General features: G+C 38.5%; 1 protein-coding gene across 1 annotated transcript; it reads right to left on the bottom strand.

The window, feature by feature from the left end:
• Positions 1 to 212: 212 nt before the first annotated feature.
• LOC122047055 (E3 ubiquitin-protein ligase WAV3-like) lies at positions 213 to 3,450 on the bottom strand. Its single transcript, XM_042608089.1, has 2 exons — positions 2,395 to 3,450; positions 213 to 2,218 (listed from the first exon to the last, which is right to left on the bottom strand). Exons 1-2 carry the CDS (start codon positions 2,791 to 2,793, stop codon positions 350 to 352), a joined length of 2,268 nt encoding a protein of 755 aa, XP_042464023.1. The 5' UTR covers positions 2,794 to 3,450; the 3' UTR covers positions 213 to 349.
• Between the last annotated feature and the right edge of the window lie 20,406 nt (positions 3,451 to 23,856).

Genomic DNA, 23,856 nt, shown 5'->3' with positions numbered 1-23,856 from the left:
TTCATCTTTATGTTGAATGAATCAGGCATTCAAACCAACAAAAAATCTTAAATAAAAAATATTTATTTATTAAAAATAATTAAATTATATTACATAAAAAATCATCTTTATTAATTCATCAAAACAAATTAATTTTATAATGGTGTTAATTTATGTCACTTTAAAATTTTTATTTATTAATCATTTTTCCAAATAAATAAACTCAAATCGTATAATTCAATTATATCTTACTAGTTCATACCAGTTGTTCATTCGAGAAAATAACATGGTTCAAAGTACGTACAGGAAGGTTCGGTTCGGTTCGGTTTAAATTTACTTGTATAAGATTTGCTTCGGCTTGGTCTTTTTCCTAAAACCGTGCGTTCTCAAACCCGTGAAGATCGCTCACCCGGTTCAGAGATTTCCGCATGATGGCCACCTTCGCCAGCTGCTCGGCGGCGCGCCAGGCGGACGTCGGCGTCAGCGACTCCTCCCGCACCTCCGCTGGACCTCTCCGCTGCCGATGCCTCTCGGCCGGAGAAATCGCCTCCTCCTTTGGATGCGCCACGTGGACCTCCCGCCGCCGCTGCACCTCAGCGAGCTCGGCGTCCAGTAGTCGGACCAGGTGGGAGTCCTGCGCATCGGTAGCCGACTGCAGCACCAAGGCGCGGGCGGAGGAGAGCAGGCGGTGAGCGGTGGTGAATTCCGAGTCCTCGACTTGGCGTTTCGAATCCACCATCGCCCGCGTCGTGACGAAAGCGTTGCGTAGCCACAAGGAAGCGGCGTCGCGGAGATCGGGGCGGAGAGGCGGCAGGGGAACTAGCTGCTCCTCGTCGAACGAGAGATTGTGGGTTGCCGGATCCCGATACTTGCACTTGGCAGACAAACAATGCCGCTCGATCTGTTGCTCTCCAGTCACCGCCATTCGTAGCTCGACCAGAAGCTCCCTCTCCTCCTCGGCATAGAGATCCCCCAGCCGAAGAACAGAGCCCCCTGTTCCAATAGTCACGTCGCTGTCGCCTCCGCCGGAAGGATACACGGCGCGTATCTCGCCTGACGGGAATCCGAGCTGGACGCAGACGTCCTGCATCACGACGGACACGAGGCCGCCCACGCACTTGATGAAAGCGTCCTCTGATGGCACCTCGCTCTGCTTCTTCGGGAATCCGGCGGGGATTTCCAGATGCGCAAAGCGAGTGTTGGCGGCGACGGGGCCACGAGGCGAGTGCGTGAGCTTGTCTTTGGGCTCCTCTAGGTTTCGGCCGGCGTCGGAGAGGAGCATGATGGTGGCCACTGGGTTGCGCTCCCTGCGGTCTTCCAGAACCTTGGTAGCCTTCCTGAGGGCGTCGCCGATGCTCGCCGACTCTCCAGACGGATCCACCGCGACAAGCCTCTCGGCGATGTGTCGGGCGGCGCGCTGGCCCCGCCTCGACATCCGTCGGAGAGGGAGGAGCCGCTTGGGGCCCGCTGAGGCCGAGAAAGCGACGATGGAGAGGCGGTCGGCGGAACCCAGTGACGACACCACCAGCCGCATTGCGCGCTTCTGCATCTGGAGCTTCTCACCCGCCATGCCGTAGCTCACATCCAGAACCATCACCAGGTCGATCGGGGCGCGGCCCCGCGTCTGGTCGAGGAGCTTCGATGGCCGCAACGCCGGAGCTTTCACCTTGATCGCCACCACGTAGTTCCAGTGTCTCTGCCCCTTGGAGAGCAGGGCCGTCTGTGGCATAACTGTCACATGGACGCCGCCGACCCTCGACCTCGGCGTTGCTCGACGAGTTCCGGCGAGAAGCCCATGGAACTCGTCCTCTCTTTCCGAGCCCTTTTCGCCGCTGCACTCTTCGTCCTCGTTGGCCACTTCCGGTATAGGATTGAACCGCACGCCTCCTTGGTTGGCCTTGGGCAGCGCAAGAAGCAACGACTCATCATCATCATAAATCTTGATAGGTTCACGGCCACCGGCGGTGCTACGGCTGCTTCTGCTGGAAGTTCTTCGATTGGGGTTCCGGTTATCCGCCTCGCCGTCGATCACCTGCTCGGTGTCTTCCTCCTGGCGTTGCACGGCGGAGAGAAAGGGCGCCTCGCGCCAGGCGGCTGAGCAGATGGGGCAGGCGACGCTGCCATGGGTCCTGACGTGGGCGATGATGCAAGGGAAGTGGAACGCGTGGGAACACTCCGCCGTGAACACCGGCACATCCTGGCTCGCCCTCAGGCTTTGCCAACATATCCGGCACCGACTCTGCCCACCGACAAACGATGAACTTCAACAACAAAAGCTTGTAAAAGCCAAAAAAAAAAAAACAAATGGAATGACAGAGGAAAAAGAAAGGCGAAATCACTCCGCTTTTTCCTCCATCGTTCTGCAATCAAAGCCGACAGCCGGCCCAAAGCTGGAATTTCGGTGAAGAAAAGTACCTTGGAGAGGTGCTGCAAGAGGCCAAATTCTGAAGCGGATCTCAGCGAGGAAGGAGCAGAGGAGGCCTTCCGGTGAAACAGCGCAGGGCTGCTGCGCCTCCTAGCCATGGTGGCAACGGCGGCGGCGGTTGATGTGCGCGTGCTCACCGTCGGCGTCGGCGCGTCGCTACAACCGTTCGACTTCGTCCGGCAGCGGAGTTCCGGCGACGCGCCACACCCGTCTCCACCGCCGGAGAAAAAACTCAACTTGGCGCAGCTCAACGCGTGGCTGGGTCCGGCACGATGCTGCGGCTGCTTCTCGCAATCACCTGCTTGCTTCTTCTCCCCCGCCGCCTCCGTCACGCCGGGATCCCGTCGGACCGCCGTGCAGAAGGCTCTCCGCCACCCTCCCGTTCCCATACCTCACTGCACTCAAACCTTCTACAAATCTCTCTTTTGGATTCCTATTCCAGATCTCAAATTCCTGCACAGATCACAAAACCGCCTCACCATCGCCATGGATATTAATAAACATCTTCTTCCCGCTGCAACAGGAGACCTCAAATTCATTTAATTACTTTTCCCCGAGCAAGTCCAGTTCAGCCTGGAGACGGTCAGCGATGGAGGTGAGCTCCATTTGCGATCGCACATAAAAAAAAAAAAAATCTCGATCTGGCTGCAGAGCAGAAGAACACGCTTCCTGTGCTGCACACTGCACTGCATCGTCTCTTCCATTCGATCCCGACTTTTTTTGGGATCTCGGTGAGCTTCCTACTGTTAATCCGACACCGCGCCCGAGAAAATTAACCCTCCCTCGCCCTTTCCCCTCACCTTGGCATTCGGCATCGCATGGATCTCGAAGTCAAAGCCGGATCAGGCGCCACCTCCTCCTCCGTCAATATTAGTTTAGGGCAGGCCCTTGCGAATCGACCGGTGTGACGTACAGCCAGCTCACGCTTGTGTCTGCCATGGCTGAGCGGGCGGGCGGTGCAGTGCAGATTCAATCGCAGAGGGCAATAATGGAGGAGCAGCCGCTCTCTGCTCTGCTAAATGCCAATTGCGTGCTCCAAAAACGATACAGAGCGCTCTTAATTTAAATAAGTTTAAATTAAAATTCGGTTAATTTAGTTCCAATTTAAATTTAAATAATTTTAAATTATAATTATATTTAATTTAGTTCAAATTTTATTTTAAACCCTGCAATCAAAATTATTTGTTTTTTGAATTTTAAATCGAATTTGAATATCCTATATATTTTTTGAACTTGAACTTAAATATTACTATTTTCATTATTATTTATTGGATTTCATTTGATTTAAAATTTTCCTAGGCTCTTAGGGTATCTGTAATCTCATGTTTGTAACCCGTTTGTAAAATTAAAAAAGCTCAATAAAAACGCTTTAATTATTATGAAGATAATGCTTGTAATTTTTAGTTGGAGAGTCGTTTATGAAAATCAAATATACTGTTTTCTTTTAGCCAATAATTAATAATAAAATAATATTATCTGTTTGACTTTTTAAAATAAATCATCTTATCTGTGAAATGAAGTTAATTTTATGAAGTATTTAATTATAATATTTTATTTTATAAATTAATAATAACTATTGTACAAGTCGCAAAATAATCACCAGAGATACACAATGAGAAGGGGGAAAAGAGGAAATTTTTGTTACTTCTTATCAAAATAGTGTTTACAACTCCTTATTCATGGGGTGAGTAGATACATTAACATTATGGCTAAATATATTTGAGTAAATCGAAGAGTCATGTACATTGCATTGGTAAGATATATTCATCTTACACTTTGGATGCATTCACTTGATTCATTGGATGTTAAAGATAGATTTAAATTTATGATATTCACATATATTCATAATACTCTCCCTTGGATATCATTTATGATATTATTTCATTAAAAATTTTATCAAGAAAACCTAGTGGAAAATTTTATAGTAAAAGAAAAAAAGTGTACGGTATAATTACTCCCTCTCCTTATCATATCATTCCATTTTCGCATCCCAATGTTACATAATAGTCTTTCAAATGTCGAAGTAGGCAAAATCTTTGTGAATAAATCGGACAAATTATCCGATAAACAGATTTGTTGAACATCAATATCACCTCACTTTTGGAGATCATGCATAAAAAAGAATTTTGTTCATATGTGTTTTGTTGAATCACCTTTAATATAACCTTCCTTTAGTTGAGCAATGCATGCAATATTATCCTCATATAATGTCATCGGGACATTTTTATTTAAGAGAAAACTAGATGCCTCTCGAATGTGATCTATTACAGATATCAATCATATACATTCCAGACTTGCCTCATGAATTGCTATAATCTCAAAATGATTAGTAGATGTGGTAGTAATTGTTTGCTTCATAGATCTCCATAATATTGATGTACCACTACATGTGAATACATAATCCGTTTGATATTTACCATTATGAGGGTTAGATAAACAACCAGCATCAGCATACCCAATCAATTTCGCTTTAGGCACACGAAGATAATATAATCTTATATCCATCATACCTGGAAGATATTGAAATATATGTTTAATTTCATTCCAGTATCTTCTTGTTGGGAAGAATAATATCTTACTAATAAATTTACATCAAATGTTATATCAGGTCTTATATGACTGGCAAGATACATTACTGCTCCAATAACACTCAGATATGGTACTTCAGGACCAATAAATTCTTCGCCATTCATTTAAGGTAGAAATGGATCCTTATTTACATCAAGGACCTTATGACTATTGGGCTACTTAATGGATGTGTTTTATCCATATAAAATCTCTGTAACATCTTTGATGTATAAATAGTTTGATGGATAAATATTCTATTTTCAAGGTGCTCAATCTGCAAGTCAAGACAGAGTTTTATTTTTCTGAGATCTTTTATCGCAAACTCTTCCTTTAGGTAATCTACCATTTCAAAAAGTGCATCAATAGCACCAATAATATTTAGGTCATCAACATATACTGAGATTATAATAAATTTGTATTCGAATCTCTTAATAAATACACATGAATATGAGATCATTTAGACATTTCTTTTTGAACAAATATTTACTAAGATGTTTATACACATACGTTCAGATTGTTTTAATCCATATAGAGATTTACATAACTTAATTGAGTATAATTCTAGGTGACTCGAATCATATGCCTAAGGCACTTTGAATCTTTCGGGGAGTTTCATGTATATGTCATTATCAAGTGAGCCATACAAATAGGCAATAACAACATCCATTAATTGCATTTCTAATCTTTCATGGATTGTCAAACTTAACAAATATCGAAATATTGTTGCACCCACCATGGGAGAATATGTCTCCTTATAATTGATTCCTTGCATCCACCATGGGAGAATATGTCTCCTTATAATTAATTCCAAGTCTCTGAGAGAAACCTTGAGCAACAAATCACGCCCAATATCTAGCAATCTCATTTTTCTCATTTTGTTTGTGCATAAACACTCATTTATAACCGATCGATTTTTCATATTTTGGTGTATAAACTATAGGTTTAAAAACTTTATGTTTTGTGAGTAATTTCAATTCTGCATTAATCGCATCTTTCCATTTAGGCTGATCATTTCTTTGTTTGCATTCATTAACAAACTTTGATTTATGATCCTCATCATCCTTCACAATATTACATGCAATATGATATGCAAAAATACCATCAACGTCGATTTCATTTCGATTCCATCTTTTTCCGGTCATAACATAATTTATAGAGTGTAGGATCGTAAAGTAGCTAGAGGAGGGATAAATAGCAATTTTCAAAAATCGAGAGTGAATTACGTAAAGGAATAATAAAAGAAAAGGACTAGAAGGAAAAAGACAATCACACACTAACACAAGTAGTTTTCACTTGGTTCGGAGCCTTCGACGACTCCTATTCCAAGGCCCGCGATCGTCGATCGCTTTCATTGAGCAATCACTATCAGTTCGTAAAAAGGTTATTGATCCTGTCCGAATGCTGAATCAACGGACGCTGGGCACGTGGCGCTCTCCGGGTCACTGACGTGGGTCGACGACTGGTCGTATGAACCTCCGGCGAACCTGCACAGAAGTCGGGCCGGGAAGGGGTTCCCAACGGCGACCCTCCGACGCTCAAGTCAGGTAAGCGAATAATGAAGAAATGGCTCCCAAAGTTGTAGAACGCGTACCTCCGGCGAAGCATAAGGCTCCTTATATAGAGCGGTGAAAGAGCTCACGCACACCTACTGAGGCAAACACGCGTCCTTAGCCCATACCTCGTTATGTGTTTGTCAGAAAGCTTACCTGACACCATACTGCTACAGTCCAGGCACGTCTTCGATAGGACAGCAGAACACCTCGTTGCCAGACTTAGAGTATGGCCTAGTCATAGGACTTGACAGCTGTCAAAAGATATTCCTTGTCTTTCTCTCCCTACCCCATGCCGGGGCGTCCGGCCGGCCGACCCTCATCTTACGCCAGGCCGGACGGCACCCACATTATATTCGGCCTTCCGTCTGCATCGGTATTTTAGGGAGATCTTCGGTAAAGTGTTATGTAGGGACTACTAGCAATATGCTACCTTATGTCTTCGGCCGAGCATGACTTCCGCTTGGCCCTTCGTTACTGTTCATTTGAGCGTCGGAGCCCCGACCCCTGTCAGGGCGCCTTTCGCTATCGGCTATTCATCGATCGGCCGGACGGCAGGTAAGCCCATCCTTCTCCGGTCGGCCGACCGGTCCACCCTTCTCCGATCGACCACCTAACCTTTTGACTCCCACGTGGCGTTGACCCCTCAAAATGGGGGTCCCCTATTCTAACCGTCGGATCAGTTATATTGATTGAGTATAAGAACTGAAAATAAAATTTGTTACCAACAAAGAGAAAGAAAAATAAAATCTCTTGTTCCTTGAACTTCGGAGCGGCCTGTAGGTGTCGTCAAAGCTTTTTCGAAGCACCAGTTGAATATGAAAGTTGTAGTCAATGTTGTTCTGAAGCTACTGATTGAAAGCCCTTATATAAGCCTATTCCAGGCGCCTGGACCCCCCGCCCCCCCCCCCCTCCCCGGGGCCTGGACTGTTGCTAACGTCGCGATCTCTCGTCAAAACTTCATCTAGGAAGTTTATCCACTTTCGGGTGCCTGGACCACTAACGTGAGTTCGGCCAGTCATCGTGCTCCAACTCAGCTTCGAGATAACTTATGTGTTTCGGGAACCTAGACCAATTTCGAGACTTGGGATCGCTTGGGTGCCTGCGACACTTTCCCTAGCGACATTAGTCCGAGCGCCCGGACCACTTTTTGTCTCTTTTCTTCCTTGCAATAAAAAGTTAGTCCAGACAATAAAAAAAATATATTTATCCTGCAAAATAGAGTTAGCACAACAAAAATAATAGTAGTAATTAAATCCTGTCTCTACAGACCAGGATATAGTCAAGATCTCAGCTTAGATTTCTCAAATAGACCTAAGATGGACCGACGCCTACAGTTCCTTCAACGGAGAACCTGTCCTCACTAGATCTTTCCTCCAGTTGCTTGTCTTCATTTACCAACTGTAGGCGCTTGACTTGAGTTTGACCTACCAGGTCTTCTCGCCGGTTGTTAGGTTCGCAGACCCAACTAGATTTCGGTCGGTTGTCAGATCCTGCGGACCCAACCGGACTTTTTGCCAAATATCTGGCCCTGTGGATCTATCTAGGTTCCCTACCAGCTATCAGGTCCCATGAAGCTAGTTGGATTTTAGCCTGATGTCAGGTCCTTCAAACATGTCAACTCCTGCACACTTGGTAAAGCAATTAGATTACAAAATACTCTAACTTTAGTCCCCTTATCATTTATCAAAATCTGAATTAAATCATTAGTACAAATTGCACCAACATAGAGATCTCTTTATTATTAGGTACCTGAGATTCTTCTAGAATCATGTTATCAATGACTGGAGACTCTTCTAGAGTTATTACTTCCTCATTTTGAGCATTTGATTTGTTTTCTTTTACGAGAACATTTATTTTTGGAACTGATAGGTCTACCACGTTTCACTTGTAGTTTAGGCCCATTTGCAATTTTGGGTTGTCTTTCGGGGATATCAATTCTGATTGGAGCATTAGCAGCTGGAATACATGATTTTGTCAGTTTCTTTGGGTCATTAAATGCATCTGACACTTGATTGACTAAATTTTGCAAGTGAATAATATTTTGAACTTCCAGTTCACTTTGTTTTGTTCGAGGATCAAAATGAGATAATGATAACTCACGCCAGATAATTTCCTTTTCCAGCCTACTGCTTATTTTCCCCTTTTAACGTTGGAAATGTCATTTCATCAAATCTATAATCAACAAAATGTGTCGTAAATAAATCTCCTGTCAATGGTTCTAGATATTTAACAATAGATGAAGATTCATAGCCAACATAAATTCCCAACCTTCTTTGAGAACCCATCTTAGTGTGTTGTGGTAGAGCAATTGGCACATAAATCGCACATCTAAAAATTCTTATATGGGAAATATTTAGTTCTTGACTATTAACTATTTGTAAAGGGGAAACCTCATGATAACTCGCGCGTTTGACGCGTATTAGCGCATTCGCATGTAAAATATCATGTACCTAAGCAAAAATAGGAAGTTTTGTCTTCATTAGCAAAGGTCTTGCAAATTAATTGAAGACATTTTATCAATGACTCTGCAAGGCCATTTTGTGTGTAATCATGTGCTACAGGATATTCAATATTTATTCCAATGGATATGCAATAATCATTAAAAGCATGAGAAGTAAATTATCCGACATTATCAAAATAGATGACTTTAATTGGATAATCCGAGAAATAAGCTTGTATTCGAATAATTTGTGTGAGCAACCTTACAAATGCTTGATTACGAGTCGATAATAAATACACTTGTGACCATCTTGTTGATGTGTCAATTAATACCATAAAATATCTGAATAGTCCAAAGGTGGGAGTATGACCCTACATATATTATCTTGAATTCGTTCAAAAAAATTAAGGACTCTGCCTTAATCATAATTATTGATGACACCTTATTATTAACTTCCCTTATGAGCAAGCAGCGCATAAAATTTCATTAGGAAGAAAATCTTCTGATTTTTCAATGAATGTCCACATGAATTTTTAATGATTCATCGCATCATTATAAATTCAGGATGCCCCAATCAATCATGTCATGTGGTGAAATTATTTTGCTCAAGTATATATATATATATACACATAAAGGTGATATTGCGATTAATTTTTCTAATATAGTTTTCTTACCCAAGATAATACTTATAATGCATAAATATTCTGTATTATCTTCATCTGAAGTCTCAACGTGATATCCATTTTGACAAATATCTGTAAAACTCAATATATTTCTCTTATACTTAAGGGAATATAAAGCATCATCGATAAAGTTTTTTGTTTCTTTGAATAAAAGGATGTTAGCTCTTCAATAACCTTCAATCATTTTTATACTACCACATATAATATACACACAGTTGTATTATTCATTACTAATGAGGAAAAGAATTTCTTATCTTTAAGAATAGTGTGTGTTAACACACTATCTAAAAGACATTGATAGAACCTTTGCGTTCGGCTAGAGGGGGGTGAATAGCTTTTCTTCGATTTTCACCTACAACTTATTAGCGGAAGCAAATAGACTAGAATAGAAATAGTGAAATACTAAGAAAATAATGTTAACTCCTCGATTTACTTGATCTCCACCTCCTTGAGGTGACTAATCCAAGACACACACCCACTCAATCAAACTTCACTAAGACTTTCTCCTTTTCGAACTAAGAACGAAGGTGGAGAAACTTTTACACGATTATCTCTTCCTCTTACAAGTTGAGAGCTAAGCTTAGGAGGAGGAGATTGAGATTCTATCAGCTTAGGAATCACTTGGAAAGCACTTTCGATTAGAACAATAAGTGAGTATTTTCTCCAAGATCCAAGAATTGCTTTTATAGTTTTTCCCGACATCAATCGACTGATGTACCAATCAGTCGACTGATAGGCTTCAACGGTGCTTAAGATTTGGTGAGATTTTCTGTCGTCATCCCATAACGGTCATTTACCAGTCGACTGGTACTAGTACCGGTCGACTGGTACTGGGCTGCAATTCATCTAGCTGCTTTCTGTTCGTTTTGTTACCTAGTACCAGTCGACTGGTACCTTATAGCTTGAGTTTAGCAGCATTTTGCAACATGAGATTTACAACACTTTACATATATATATATTTTTACTTAACCCGTTCCCTTAACTTAAACTTTATGCCTCCAAACATTTTCCATCAGCCTTGCGCCCTTAGGATGCTTCCGTTTCCACGGTTTCTCATCCTTGTGCTTGCCTTCAAGTGCTACCTTCAGCTTTGTCATGCTAAGTCTCCTTTTGTCAGGAGGTCGCACCTCCGGGACTTCATCCGCTAAGACTATCTTCTTGGACTTTCCTTGCCAAGTCTTCATACTTGGTCTTTTCTTCGTACCTGCTTACTCAACAGTTATATTAGATCACAAATAATGCTTAACTTAAACTTATTTAACCAAACATCAACAGTGAGCAATATCTAGAGCAAGATTGCTCTCACAATCTCTTCTTTTTTGATGTTTGGCAAATTTGTTTAAGTTAGGTCTTTAAATATGCAACAAGCATAAAGCATAGAAATATGGTAATATCCATGAAGCATAAGCATAATGAAGTATCTAACTTAAACTATCCATATCTCCCCCTTTGACACACAACAAAAAGATAGAGAAAACCTACGCCAGCATGAATCTAAACTCCCCCTTAATCCAAAATTTCTTCCAAGATCAAAAGTCAGAAAATGCAAACAATTAGAAAACAACCAAATAAGTCACTCCTGAAATAGACGTACTTATCAATAAGTAATAAGGAAAGACATAGATAACCATAGGCAAATGATAAGAACTATTGCAACGCATAGCTGTCATACAATGTCATAGGAGGCATACAACTAATATACAACTAGCGCAGTCATGAAACATAGCATACTAGAATAGTGACAATAGTGTTCGAGATAAACAAGAAAGAAATATGTCTATACCAAAAAGATCTCGACACCAACTGGAACCTAGGCAACATGTCTAAAAATCATCACTAGAAGGAGGCGGAGGGGCCTGGTAAGCCAAATCCCAACGTTGCATCATCTTGTACATCTCTGTCTGATGCTGCTGAAAGGCGGCCCAATCCTATCGAAAACCATGAAACTCCCGAAATCCCTGACGCACTGTCTCCTCCAACTGAGTCAGTCGATCCACGACGGTCATAGGAGCAGGAGTTGGTGCTAGTGCTGGAGCAGGAACATTCGCCTCCTCCTCGTCGTTAGAGTCCTCTACAGCCTGACCACGCCAGACCATCACTCCGTGACGTCTCTCAATTCTTGCTAGAGACAGCTGTTGGGACCCGATATGATCATAATCCTTAGATAACTGATGTTGTTGCACCCTAGTGACATCTATACCTCTAGATGCGAAAAATGAAGTCAAGATATGGCAAAATGGCATGTATAACTTTCCTTGGATAGGGCTAGAGAAATGCAATATGGACTCAAAGATCTGTAGAGCAATGTCAATATCAATCCTGTGCTCTATAACATACATCAGGAACAGATGAGGCAGCCTAATCTTGGTTTGCCCTCTAGTGACAATAGGTAAGATACATGCAATGACAATTTTGTAGAGAATGTTACTGTGGGCGGACATACACGTGGCATCAAAGATACGCCTCAGTGGAGCCCTTGGAGCATTGAAGTAATATTGATGTATCACCTCGACCGAAAGATGAGAAAATGAATCAGTAAAAAGCTCAACAACAATAGGAAAGAATGTGAATGTGATATCTGAACCCCTACACCCTAAGAATGATTGAAGAATCCTTCGAGTGAACTCAATGTCTACCCCTCCAACACGAGACACCCATGCTCGACCTGTACTGGTGCTAGGATGCAGGTTATTGTAGAATTTCATGTACAAATCCAAATTAACTATATGCATGCAATGAACCAACATATCTAACCCAAAGTACATAATGATCTCCATGATATCAGGAACTATCTCATTAAAAAAACGTTTGGTTGAGATACCGACAATTCATCATAGAAAAGTTGGTATTTGCGAACCGTTGTCGTTCGACCTCTGAACAAAATCGATCCACCGAAGGAATCAGGACAGACTGCCGGGAGGTTCCCTCGCCAGCCCTGCGCTTTTACCTAACCCTAGTCATGTAAATGCAATGCAAATGTGCGTAATATGCACCCAATCAGAAGAGGGAAATAGGATAGACACACAAAGAGGAAGGATTAGTCCAAAATCACAACCAAACTTGAGAGATATTGGTGAGAAATCATTACCTTCGTTCCTTTGCTACTGTATTTGAATGATGAGGGAAGAAGAGATGAGTTGGCAGCCTAAAAATCGTAGCCCTAGTGTCTCAGATGCCTATGGTGCCGAGAAGTAAATAGGAAGCCAAAACACAGCAAGGAAAGCAATAAGAAGTGGATAGAAGAAGTAGAGGGGTTTTAGGTGGCCGGAGGTGACTGGAGGCGACGAGGAAAAGTTTTGGATCATGGGCGACGGCAGGCGGCTAGTGGAATTAGGGTTTCTGTCGGGCCGCCTGTCTCGCGTAAAGTTATATCACCGTGATTACCAGTCGACTGATGTATCCATCAGTCGACTGGTACCCTAAATAAAAACACACAGAAGCTTCTGTTCGTAAAAATCACTATTACCAGTTGACTAGTATCTGAACCAGTCGACTGGTATCCTATATCAGCTTAATTCTGCAAACAGAACAGATTTCAGAAACTCACCAAGAATTCTACAGACCTCTAAAAATTGCCAAAATTTATGGAGAGGTGTGTTTTAGTAGTGTATACTTGGAGAAAATATATTTAAAAATATATGTATCTCGGATCCCAAGATTGACACAAGACTAGCTAAGTGATGTAGTATATCCTTGAGCTAAAGTCCTAATTTTGACCTCCGTATGATGTCTCCATTTATACTAGAGTATAATGCATTCCTTGCATTTGTTTGTATGGTATTTATACATCTCATCCTAATTTGCATGCAATAAGGCATGATTTATAATTTGCATGAAACTTGTGCTATAGAGTTAAATTTTTAATCATGTTCAAGGAGCTATGTACATATTAATTTTGCACAATCCTTCCCAATGATTAGTCCAATGAAGGATTAATGTCGCTAGATGTCATATTGGCTCAAGGTAATGTATCATAACAAACATGATGGCCCAAAGACATCATCCTAACATCTCACATAATGTCTAAGTGAAGAAATACACAAGCAAAGCTTCCTAGGTCATTTGTGAGATGTATTGCGGTATATATATTCTTGATGTTAAATGGGATCATGCAATGTTATACCCATTATTCTACAAAGCGCATACCAAGTTCTCTCCTAAGAGAGGTGAACTCCGCTTCGGGTAGTGGTTTGGTAAATATGTCGATAAGATTTGACTTAGAGTCAACATAATTTAGTACAATATCTCCTCTTGCCACATGATCTATAATGAAGTGATGTTTCACTTCAATGTGCTTTGTCCTTGAATGGTGCACTAGATTTTTGGTTAAGTTGATGGTCTTACATTATCACACAACACTTTAACTTTGGAGTAGTGAAGCTCATAATCTTCTAAGGTATGCATCATTCAAAGTAATTGGGCTACACAACTACCCATATCTACATATTTGGCCTCCGTGGTAGACAAGGCAACACAAGGTTATTTTCTATTACTCCAACTTACTAGAGAGGATCCAAGAAATTGACATCCACCACTAGTACTTTTCCTATCTAATTTACAACCCACATAATCAGAATCGGTATACCCAATCAAGTCAAAATTTCAAGCCCTAGGGTACCAAAGACCTATATTAAGAGTGTTCTTGATGTATCTCAAGATCCTCTTTACCGCTACTAAGTGAGATTCTTTGGAACAAGATTGGTATCTTGTACACATACCTACCACAAATAATATATCTGGTCTACTAGCGGTTAGATATAACAAACTACCAATCATACTCCTATATTGCTTTAGGTCTACCAATTTTTCTTCTTGATCACTATCTATCTTGGTATTAGTTCCCATAGGAGTAGATGTTCCTTTAGCATTTTCTAATCCAAATTTCTTGATAAATTCTTTAGCGAATTTGGTTTGATAGACATGAGTTCCCTTACTAGTTTGTTTGACTTGTAATCCCAAAAAGAAACTCAATTCTCCAACTAGACTCATTTCAAACTTACTTTCCATGTGTTTGATAAAATCATGAAGAAGTTCATTATTTGTTAAGCCAAAAATGATGTCATCAACATAGACTTGGGCAACAAAAATGTCTTCATCTTTAGACTTTAGAATAAAGTTGGGTCAATTATCCCTCTTCTAAAGCCTTAGAGATTAAGAAGGATGAGAGTCTCTCATACCAAGTCCAGGGAGCTTGTTTTAAATCATATAATGCTTTCTTAAGTTTATAAACATGATTTAGATAATTTATATTTTCAAATCTGATTGTTGCTCTACATAAACTTCTTCCTTAATAAACTCATTAAGAAAAGCTGATTTTACATCCATTTGATGAAGTTTAAAAACCATGTGAGCGGCGTACCCTAATAAGATCTGGATGGACTCTAACCAAGCTACTAGAGGTTTCATCATAATCAAGTCCCTCTACTTGATTGAAACTTCTAGCTGCCAACCTAGCTTTATTTCTAGTGACTCTTCCTTGATCATCCAATTTGTTTCTAAAAATCCATTTTGTTGTAACAATTGTACTATCATTAGGTATTGGAACTAACTCCCAACGTTACTTCGTTCAAGGTTCAACTATTCTTGCATTGCTAGAATCCAATATGTATCAAATAAGGTTTCATCAATTGTTTTTTGTTCAAATTGTGATATTAGAGTAATTTGACTAGCATGATCTCTAAAGTAGGATCTAATCCTTACCCCTTGCGCAACATCTCCAACAACTTGATCAATAGGATGATCTTGATGATGCCTTAAGGTCCTAGAAACTATGGAATCATCACTTTCATGATGTTTATTATTTCCATTGCTTCTTCATCATTCGGAATATTTCTTCCTCTCCCTTGATCAATACCCCAAAATGTAGGTCTTGTATTCCTTAAGTAATGTTTTGTTTTTGTTCAATTATATCCTTATCAATAGACGATTTCCTAGGATAAGTGCTAGTAGACTCATCAAATTCAACATTGGATGATTTCTCAATCGTTTGAGTCCTTTTGTTGTATATTCTATATCCTCTACTAGTAGATGAGTATCCAATTAGGATTCCCTCATTTGACTTGACCTCAAATTTTCTTAAGTCATCTTGGTATTAAGAATATAGACCTTACAATCAAAGATTTTGAAATAATGAATTGTAGGAATTGATCCGTATTTTTCCTAAAAATTTATGAATCAAGACACGATTTTGGATATAATAAGCGGTATTAACCACTTCGTCCCACAAGTAGCTAGGTAAGGAATATGTATTAAGCATAGTCCTAGCCACCTCTTGTAAAGCCCTATTTTTCCTCTACACTACATCATTTTGTTGAGATGTCCTTGAATAAGAAAATCCATGCTTATAGCCATTTTCTAAACAAAACTTAGCAAATTCCAAATTCTCAAACTCTCCACCATGATTATTCCGAATTCTATCAATTTTTTAGGTTCTTTTGATTTTCTACCCTCTTGGTAAATCCTATGATTGTTTATAAAGTTTCCCCCTTATGTTTCAAGAAATAAATCCAAGTATATCAAGAGTAATCATCAACTATCACCAAATAATATGTGTTACCTATCAAGGAATGTGTTCTATGACAATAAAAAAGATCAAAGTGCAATAATTCTAATGGTAATGAAGTACTGTTAAAGTTTTACCTTTATGTGATGACCTTGATTGCTTACCCTCTTGTCATGCATCACACAATTTATCCTTGATATACTTGATTTTTGGTAGTCCCTTACTAGCTCCATCTTGGCTACCTTGGCTATGTTCTTAATGTTGATATGTCCAAGTCTTCTATGTCATAGTCATCCTTCCTCTTCTTTTGATATCAAACACTTATTAGAAGGGTTAGAAGCATATGAAAGGTCAATATAATAGAGATTTATTTTTCTATATCCTTTTAACACAACATATTCAAGACTCTTGTGATTAACTAAGCACTTATCGGGGTGAAACTCTACACTGTATCTAACATCACATAATTGACTAACACTAAACAAATTAAACTTCATATTTTTAACCAATATGACTTTATGAATGATAATTGTAGATGATACCTCAATTATACATTTGCTTATAATCTTGAGCTTTTCACTATTCCCAAATTATACCGTTTCTTTCTTTATATAATTTATTGTGGAGAACTTGCTCACATCACTGGTCATATGTCTTGAGCAACCGCTATGCACAATCCACATACTTGCATCCTTCTTCTCTTCTACCTAAGCAACATAAAATATACAACTCTTTGGTACCCATGCACTTGATTTAGAAATGTCATTCAAATATTTCTTAGGCACCCAAGCTTGTTTTACCTTACCTTTAAGATTCTTCTTGACTTTGTTTCTAAGTGCATCATTTCTAATACCATTGATTAGAGGCATGTATGCAACTTCCTTTTCCTTAGGTCTATATCATATTTTGACTTTGTTGTAAACGACTCTTTGGTCTCTAATGATCATATCTAGATATTTGGATCCATTTATGAATTTCTCTAGACATGCTCTTGTTCAATCACGTCATTCTTCAATTTTTCATTTTCTTCCTTGAGCATACTTGACTCACTAGATGTACATGCATCATTTCTAATAGACTTAAGTTTTCCCTTCAAGGTCTTCACCTTAGATTGTGATTTAACAAAAGGATTCTTGAAATGAGCAATAGTTTTATAAAGAAATTCTACTTTTAGAGATTCTTTTACCTCATCGTCACTTGATGATGATTCATCACTTGACTCCCCTTCACTTGATGAATCCTCTTCACTTGACACTTCCTCTTGACTTGATTCTTTGTCAACTTCAAACACCATAAATGTCATATGTGGGGTAACGTGGCATAGCTCATCTTCATCTGATGAGCCAATACTTTGTGTATCCCATGTAGCTTGGGTCACCATGGCTTCCTTCTTCTTTTTCTCCTTCTTCTTCTTTTCCTTTTCTTCTTTCTTCTTAAATTCTGGGCAATTTGGCTTGATGTGTCATTTCTTATTACATCCATAACAAATGACATTAGTGTTAAAACTTGAACTTTGACTACTTTTACCTTTTGAGGGTTGAAACATCTTTTTCATATCCTTTCTTGTGAATCTTCTTGTTCTTCCCATCATTTTCTTAACATAATGAGCCACTTCACTTGCCGACATTTAATCATTTCTATTCGATGACTCTTGCTCGAATTCGGATGATGAACATTCCACCTTCTTTTCTTTCATCTTTTTCTTCTCCTTCTTTTCTACAAAGAGAGTTGTACCCTTCTCTTTAGAAGACACATTAGCTTGTTCATGAAGTTCAAATTCGCAAAATAATTCATCAAGCTTAACTAAAGAAAGATCTCTAGAAACCTTACACGCATCAACCATTGATGCCCATAAGGTGGTTCTAAGAAAAGATTGAAAAACATACCTTACTAAGTCTCAATTATCAATTTTCTCACCTATTACATGAAGCTCATTTACTATCTCCTTGAATCTACCATGCATTTGACTCACGGTCTCATTGGTCTTTATGGTGAAGGTTTGAAGTTGCCCCAACAAGAGATCCCTCTTGGACCTCCTTGATTCGCTTGATCCCTCATTTAACTCAATGAGTTTTTCCCAAAGCTCTTTAGCAGAGTTGGTTGATCCTACTTTGCTTGATTGCTCCTTTGAAAGTCCATATTGTAGGGTCGTTGTGGCCTTTGCATTTGCTTGAGCCTTCTTTGCCATTTCTTTTGTCCAATCCTTGGTTGGAAGAGGTGCTCCCGACCCATCTTTTGGGTTCTCAAATCCATCTACAACACTAAACCAATTTTTAATACCATTCATTAAGTAATACTCCATTCTACCTTTTCAATATGCGAAGTCGTTGCCATCAAAGAAAGGTGGTCGAGCGATGCTATATCCCTCTTGAAACGTCATCTTGATGCTTAAGTTGACGATGAATTCTTCCTATGCGATACGGGGTCTGATACCAATTGATAGGACCTTTGCGTCCGATTAGAGGGGAGGGGGTGAATAGCTTTTATTCGATTTTCACCTACAACTTGTTAGCGGAAGCAAATAGAATAGAATAGAAATAGTGAAATACTAAGAAAACAAAGCTAACTCCTCGATTTACTTGGTCTCCACCTCCTTGAGGTGACTAATCCAAGGCACACACCCACACAATCAAGCTTCACTAAGACTTTCTCCTTTTCGAACCAAGAATGAAGGTGGAGAAACCTTTACACGATTATCTCTTCCTCTTACAAGATGAGAGCTAAGCTTAGGAGGAGGAGACTGAGATTCTATCAGCTTAGGAGACTGAGATTCCACCTCCACCAAGAATGAAGGTGGAGAAACCTTTACACGATTATCTCTTCCTCTTACAAGATGAGAGCTAAGCTTAGGAGGAGGAGACTGGATTCTATCAGCTTAGGAATCACTTGGAGAGCACTTTCGATTAGAACAGTAAGTGAGTATTTTATCCAAACTTCAAGAATTGCTTTTATAGTTTTTCCCAACATCAGTCGACTGATGTACCAATCAGTCGACTGATAGACTTCAACGAAGCTTAAGATTTGGTGAGATCTTCTACCGTCATCCCATAACTGTCACTTACCAGTCGACTGGTACCGGTATCAGTTGACTGATACTAGGCTACAATCTGTCTGACTGCTTTCTGTTCATTTTGTTACCTGATACCAGTCGACTGGTACCTTATAGCTTGAGTTTTACAGCATTTTGCAACCTAAGATTTACAGCACTTTACATATATATTTTGTTTACTTAAACTGTTCCCTTAGCTTAGACTTCATGCCTCCAAACATCTTCCATCAACCTTGCGCCCTTAGGATGCTTCCGTTTCCACGGCTTCTCACCCTTGCGCTTGTCTTCAAGTGTCACCTTCGGCTTTGTCATGCTAAGTCTCTTTTTGGCAAGAGGCCGCACGGGACTTCATCCGCCAAGTCTATCTTCTTGGACTTTCCTTGTCAAGTCTTCATACTTGGTCTTTTCTTCGTACCTGCTTGCTCAACATTTATGTTAGATCACAAATAATGTCTAACTTAAATTTATTTAACCAAACATCAAAAGTGAGTAATGTCTAGAGTAAGATTGCTCAACAGACATGTTTTGCCATCATTAATGGAGAGTACACTGATGGGAAACTCCTATTTTTTTAAGGTTTAGTAAATCTAACAAATAAAATAAGAATCATATAAGATATTACTATTTACTGACCAAAGCTATGCTTTTGAAAATCAACGACTCCAACCTTTTTCTCTTGATAACGGTTTCTCTCTTGGTCAGAGCCTCATGCTGATAAGGTGTTGTAAAAGTAGCAGAATAACTATTAAAGAGAGAGGATGAGAAGAGGGAAAAGAGGAAATCCTTGTTACTTCGTACCAAAATGATGTTTACAACTTCCTATTTATAGGGTGGGTAGATACAGTCAACATTAAAGCTAAATGCATTTGAATAAATCGAAGATTCATATATATTGCATTCTTAAGATGCATTTATCTTGCACTTTGGATATATTAACTTGATTCATTAGATGTTGAAGATATATTCAAATTTATAGCAACCACATGCATTCATAATAACAACTCCTTTTTCTTTTATATAAATATAAATTTTAAATAAAATTGTTAATAAATTATTATTTTAAAAATAAATACATAAATTTAAAAAATACAAATGACTATAATTAAATTAAAATTTATAATTTAATTAAACATTAAATAAAAATTATCAATTTAATTAAATTAAAAATCATAAGTTAATTAATATATTAATTAAAAATATAAATAAATTAAATTAAAGATCATAATTAATTAAAATATTAAATGAAAATTATATAGAGATACTAAATAAAATAATAATAATAATGAATAAAGATATGTAATATATAATGTAGAGCCCACAAAAAGTTATATGAAGGTTTTTTAATTGTGAAGAAAATAATATATTTTTATATTGTTGATATGATTTGAAATGACACATTAGGAATTATAAAAAGTTTCATTTAAAAGTTTAACTATTGAAAATGTTCTTAATAATGGTAGAGCACCATATAATTTTGAGTTTGAGTGTCGAATATTATATATATATATATATATATTTTGGAGACTTAAGTACTGAGCGTTCTTGAGACTCGATCGGTCTAATCTACACATGCGCTAGCCTCTTTGGCTATCCCAGCTTTTTAATTGCATATTATTATGGGATATTAGAAAACGACATAGAAGTATTAGTTTAACGAGGGATGGGAGAAGCATGCTTGGAAAATTTTACTTTCCCCCAATTTTGAATACTAATCCTTGGCACTTTACTAGATATTATAATAACTTTCATAAAATAAAGGCATGAATAAAGAATTAAGAAATTAAGTTTGTTTTCTTGTAAACTAGTTTCTCGATATTACTTCCCCTTCCTTTCACCTTTGTCTAAGTAGAAAATTTGGCCTTGCATTGTATTTGCTAACTTATCGGTTGGCTCGGCTGGACTCGATTCGACTGTATGTAGAGTCAAGGTTGCTGATAGAGGTATAAATTGTCAAGAGCTCTCTAATTCTTGTGGAGGCCTTAGGATCCATCCTCGTGGAGAAATAAAAAAAAAGTTACTCTTGGCATACATAAAACTAATGGGAGTATGCCAAACCCATTCCAAAAGGTTTCTATTTCTATATGCTTAGGAAAAAAAGTTGCCTTCTAAGGCGATGTAGACGAAATATATTCTCATGGACCCTTTGAATGTCGAACTTTAATGCTATATGACAAGATAACAGTCCCGAGAAGAAGAGCACCATCGTAAAATATCTTTCACGAGTGTCCTTGTGATGGCCAGTGTTATTTTACAGGACGAATGACTTCATTCTCCTCAAAATAATTTCATATATAAAAATTGAAAATTTGAAACATAGGTTTTAATAGATTTTTAAAAACAATTTAATAGAGTAAAAAAATGCATTGCTTGGAAAACAAACGATTCCACACTGAGTTGTCGAAGTTAATAAGCTTTCCACAAACTAAACCTAATTAAATTAATCAATCAACTCATGCAACAACAACCCTCAAACCCCCAAAAGTCCTAAACCTCAAACCTCAAAACTACATGGGAGCAGAGATATCAACCCTCAAACCCCCAAAAGTCCCAAACCCCAAACTCCAAAATCCCGAACCTCAATGCTAAAAAAGACATGACAACAGAGATATCAACCCTCAAACCCCCAAAAGTTCCAAGCCCCAAACCTCACAACTAAGAAATGAAAGCGATATCAGCCCTCAAACCCCCAAAAGTCGCAAACCCCAAAACGCCAAACCTCAAACCTAAGACATGGAAGCAAAGATATTAGATATCAACCCTCAAACCACCAAAAAGTCCAAAAACGCCAAACCTCAAAACTAACATGAAAACAGAGATATCAACCCTATCCAAAACCACAACTATCAACAGTGATTAATACTTAATAGCATCTCTAAAATGAATAACCACCAACCTCATGAGATGTGAGCCACTATGAGAAAAGCACAGGTTGAAAACTCAATAGTAGTTCAGTGGCAAAAGGTGAAACCCTCGCCCTCAGGGCCCCCGCCGCACCCTGCCCAGGGTCATCACGAGGGAGGTAAATCACGGTAGCTCGGTGGCAAGTACGCAGTGGGCCGAGACTTTTTTGTACAGGGATAGGGTTCAGGAACATATAATTTCTTGCATTTCCCCACTACATTGATGAGGACACGATGATCTTGCAATTCATAATTAGTTAATTATTATGGCCGCTGTTCCTCTTCAGTTTATTTGGATTAGTCGATTGATTTTAGGCAGCAGAGAGCAAACATGATTCGATGGAACACCCACATGAAAGATAATTAATACTGATCTATTAAACAATCTGGAAATGGAATCTGAATGAATTGTTGGTGAATTAAATGAGTTGGGCGATGGGACTTGAAGCCACTTTTATTCTGCCACAAGCACGTCATGTCCTACTTTTTGTTTAAATAAACAGTTTGTTATCTTTCCCACCCTACGACATGGATATCACAGGAGTATTATTACAGCTCGGTAAATCTGGTAGGATCATCACCCTGTTAGGGCATCTTCAACCCATCATCAAAACATCAAATTTGATATAAATTTAACATCAAATTGCTCTAACTCATACATCAAATCCTACCTCAAATATGATGATATGAATAGTGTAACATCATATTATGATGGAAAGAATTCTTTTTAATTTTATTATATTATTATAAAATTAATTGTAATTAATTAATAATTATTATTTTCTTTATCTTTATTTATATTATAATTAAATGTAATTATTATTTATTATAAATTTAAATTAAGTGTATTTAATAGCATATTTAAATTTTATTATGTATATTTGTAAATATTTAATTTATTAAAATTATTATTTTAATTTTATTTAATATATTTTAATTATAATTACATTTATATATTATCACTAATTTCATAAACATAATACAATAAAATATTAAAAGTATTGATATGCATAAACGTAAAATACATTACCCATTACATTGACATACAAAATAAAGATAGTAATGGTATTAAATTAAAATATTACTAATACAAACTTAAAAGCATGAATAACTAAGTTTAACAAACAAGTACATGGTACAAACGATATTAATATATCTGAATCTTCTCATTTTTTTGCTAATCTTGTTGCAGGTATTACTATTCCTGCTTGTTATGTCATTCAAGGAAAAGAGTGCAATATAGATTACTATTTAGCTTATGGTATATATCCAAATGGTCAACATTTGTTCAAACGATTTATGCTCCACAAGGTCGAAAGAATAAATTATTTGCAATAAAGCAAGAAGTGTGTAGAAAGGATGTTGAGCGAGCATTTCACATGCCTCAATCATGCTTTGCAATTATTGTAGGACCTTCACGTTTTTGGCAGAAAAATATTTTACATGATATACTAACATCATGTATATATTATTATGCATAATATGATAATTGAAGATGAACATGATTTAAATGCACCAATCGTGGAATACTTTGAGGTGACGACTCCAGATGTTGAACCCGCAGTATATGATGATACTCGATTTGAAGAGTTTCTAGCTCGATACAGACAAATCAAAGACAAAGAAGCTTATATTGCCCTTCGAAATGTATTAATGGGGTGCTTGGTTTGGGTAAGGGAAATGGAATGAGAATAGGAATGATTATCAATAATAATGAAATGGGAATGATTCCCATACCACCCATTCCTATGGGTAAT

The sequence above is a fragment of the Zingiber officinale genome, chromosome 2B, assembly GCF_018446385.1.
Source record: "Zingiber officinale cultivar Zhangliang chromosome 2B, Zo_v1.1, whole genome shotgun sequence".
NCBI lineage: Eukaryota > Viridiplantae > Streptophyta > Magnoliopsida > Zingiberales > Zingiberaceae > Zingiber > Zingiber officinale.
This window is presented reverse-complemented; position numbering and strand designations above follow the sequence as displayed.

Excerpts from the sequence above, each read along its gene's own strand:
- LOC122047055 (XM_042608089.1), bottom strand. The coding sequence starts at position 2,793 with ATGGGAACGGGAGGGTGGCGGAGAGCCTTCTGCACGGCGGTCCGACGG. Across the intron at positions 2,219-2,394 it reads TCTTGCAGCACCTCTCCAAG|AGTCGGTGCCGGATATGTTG; the intron begins GTACTTTTCTTC and ends GTCGGTGGGCAG.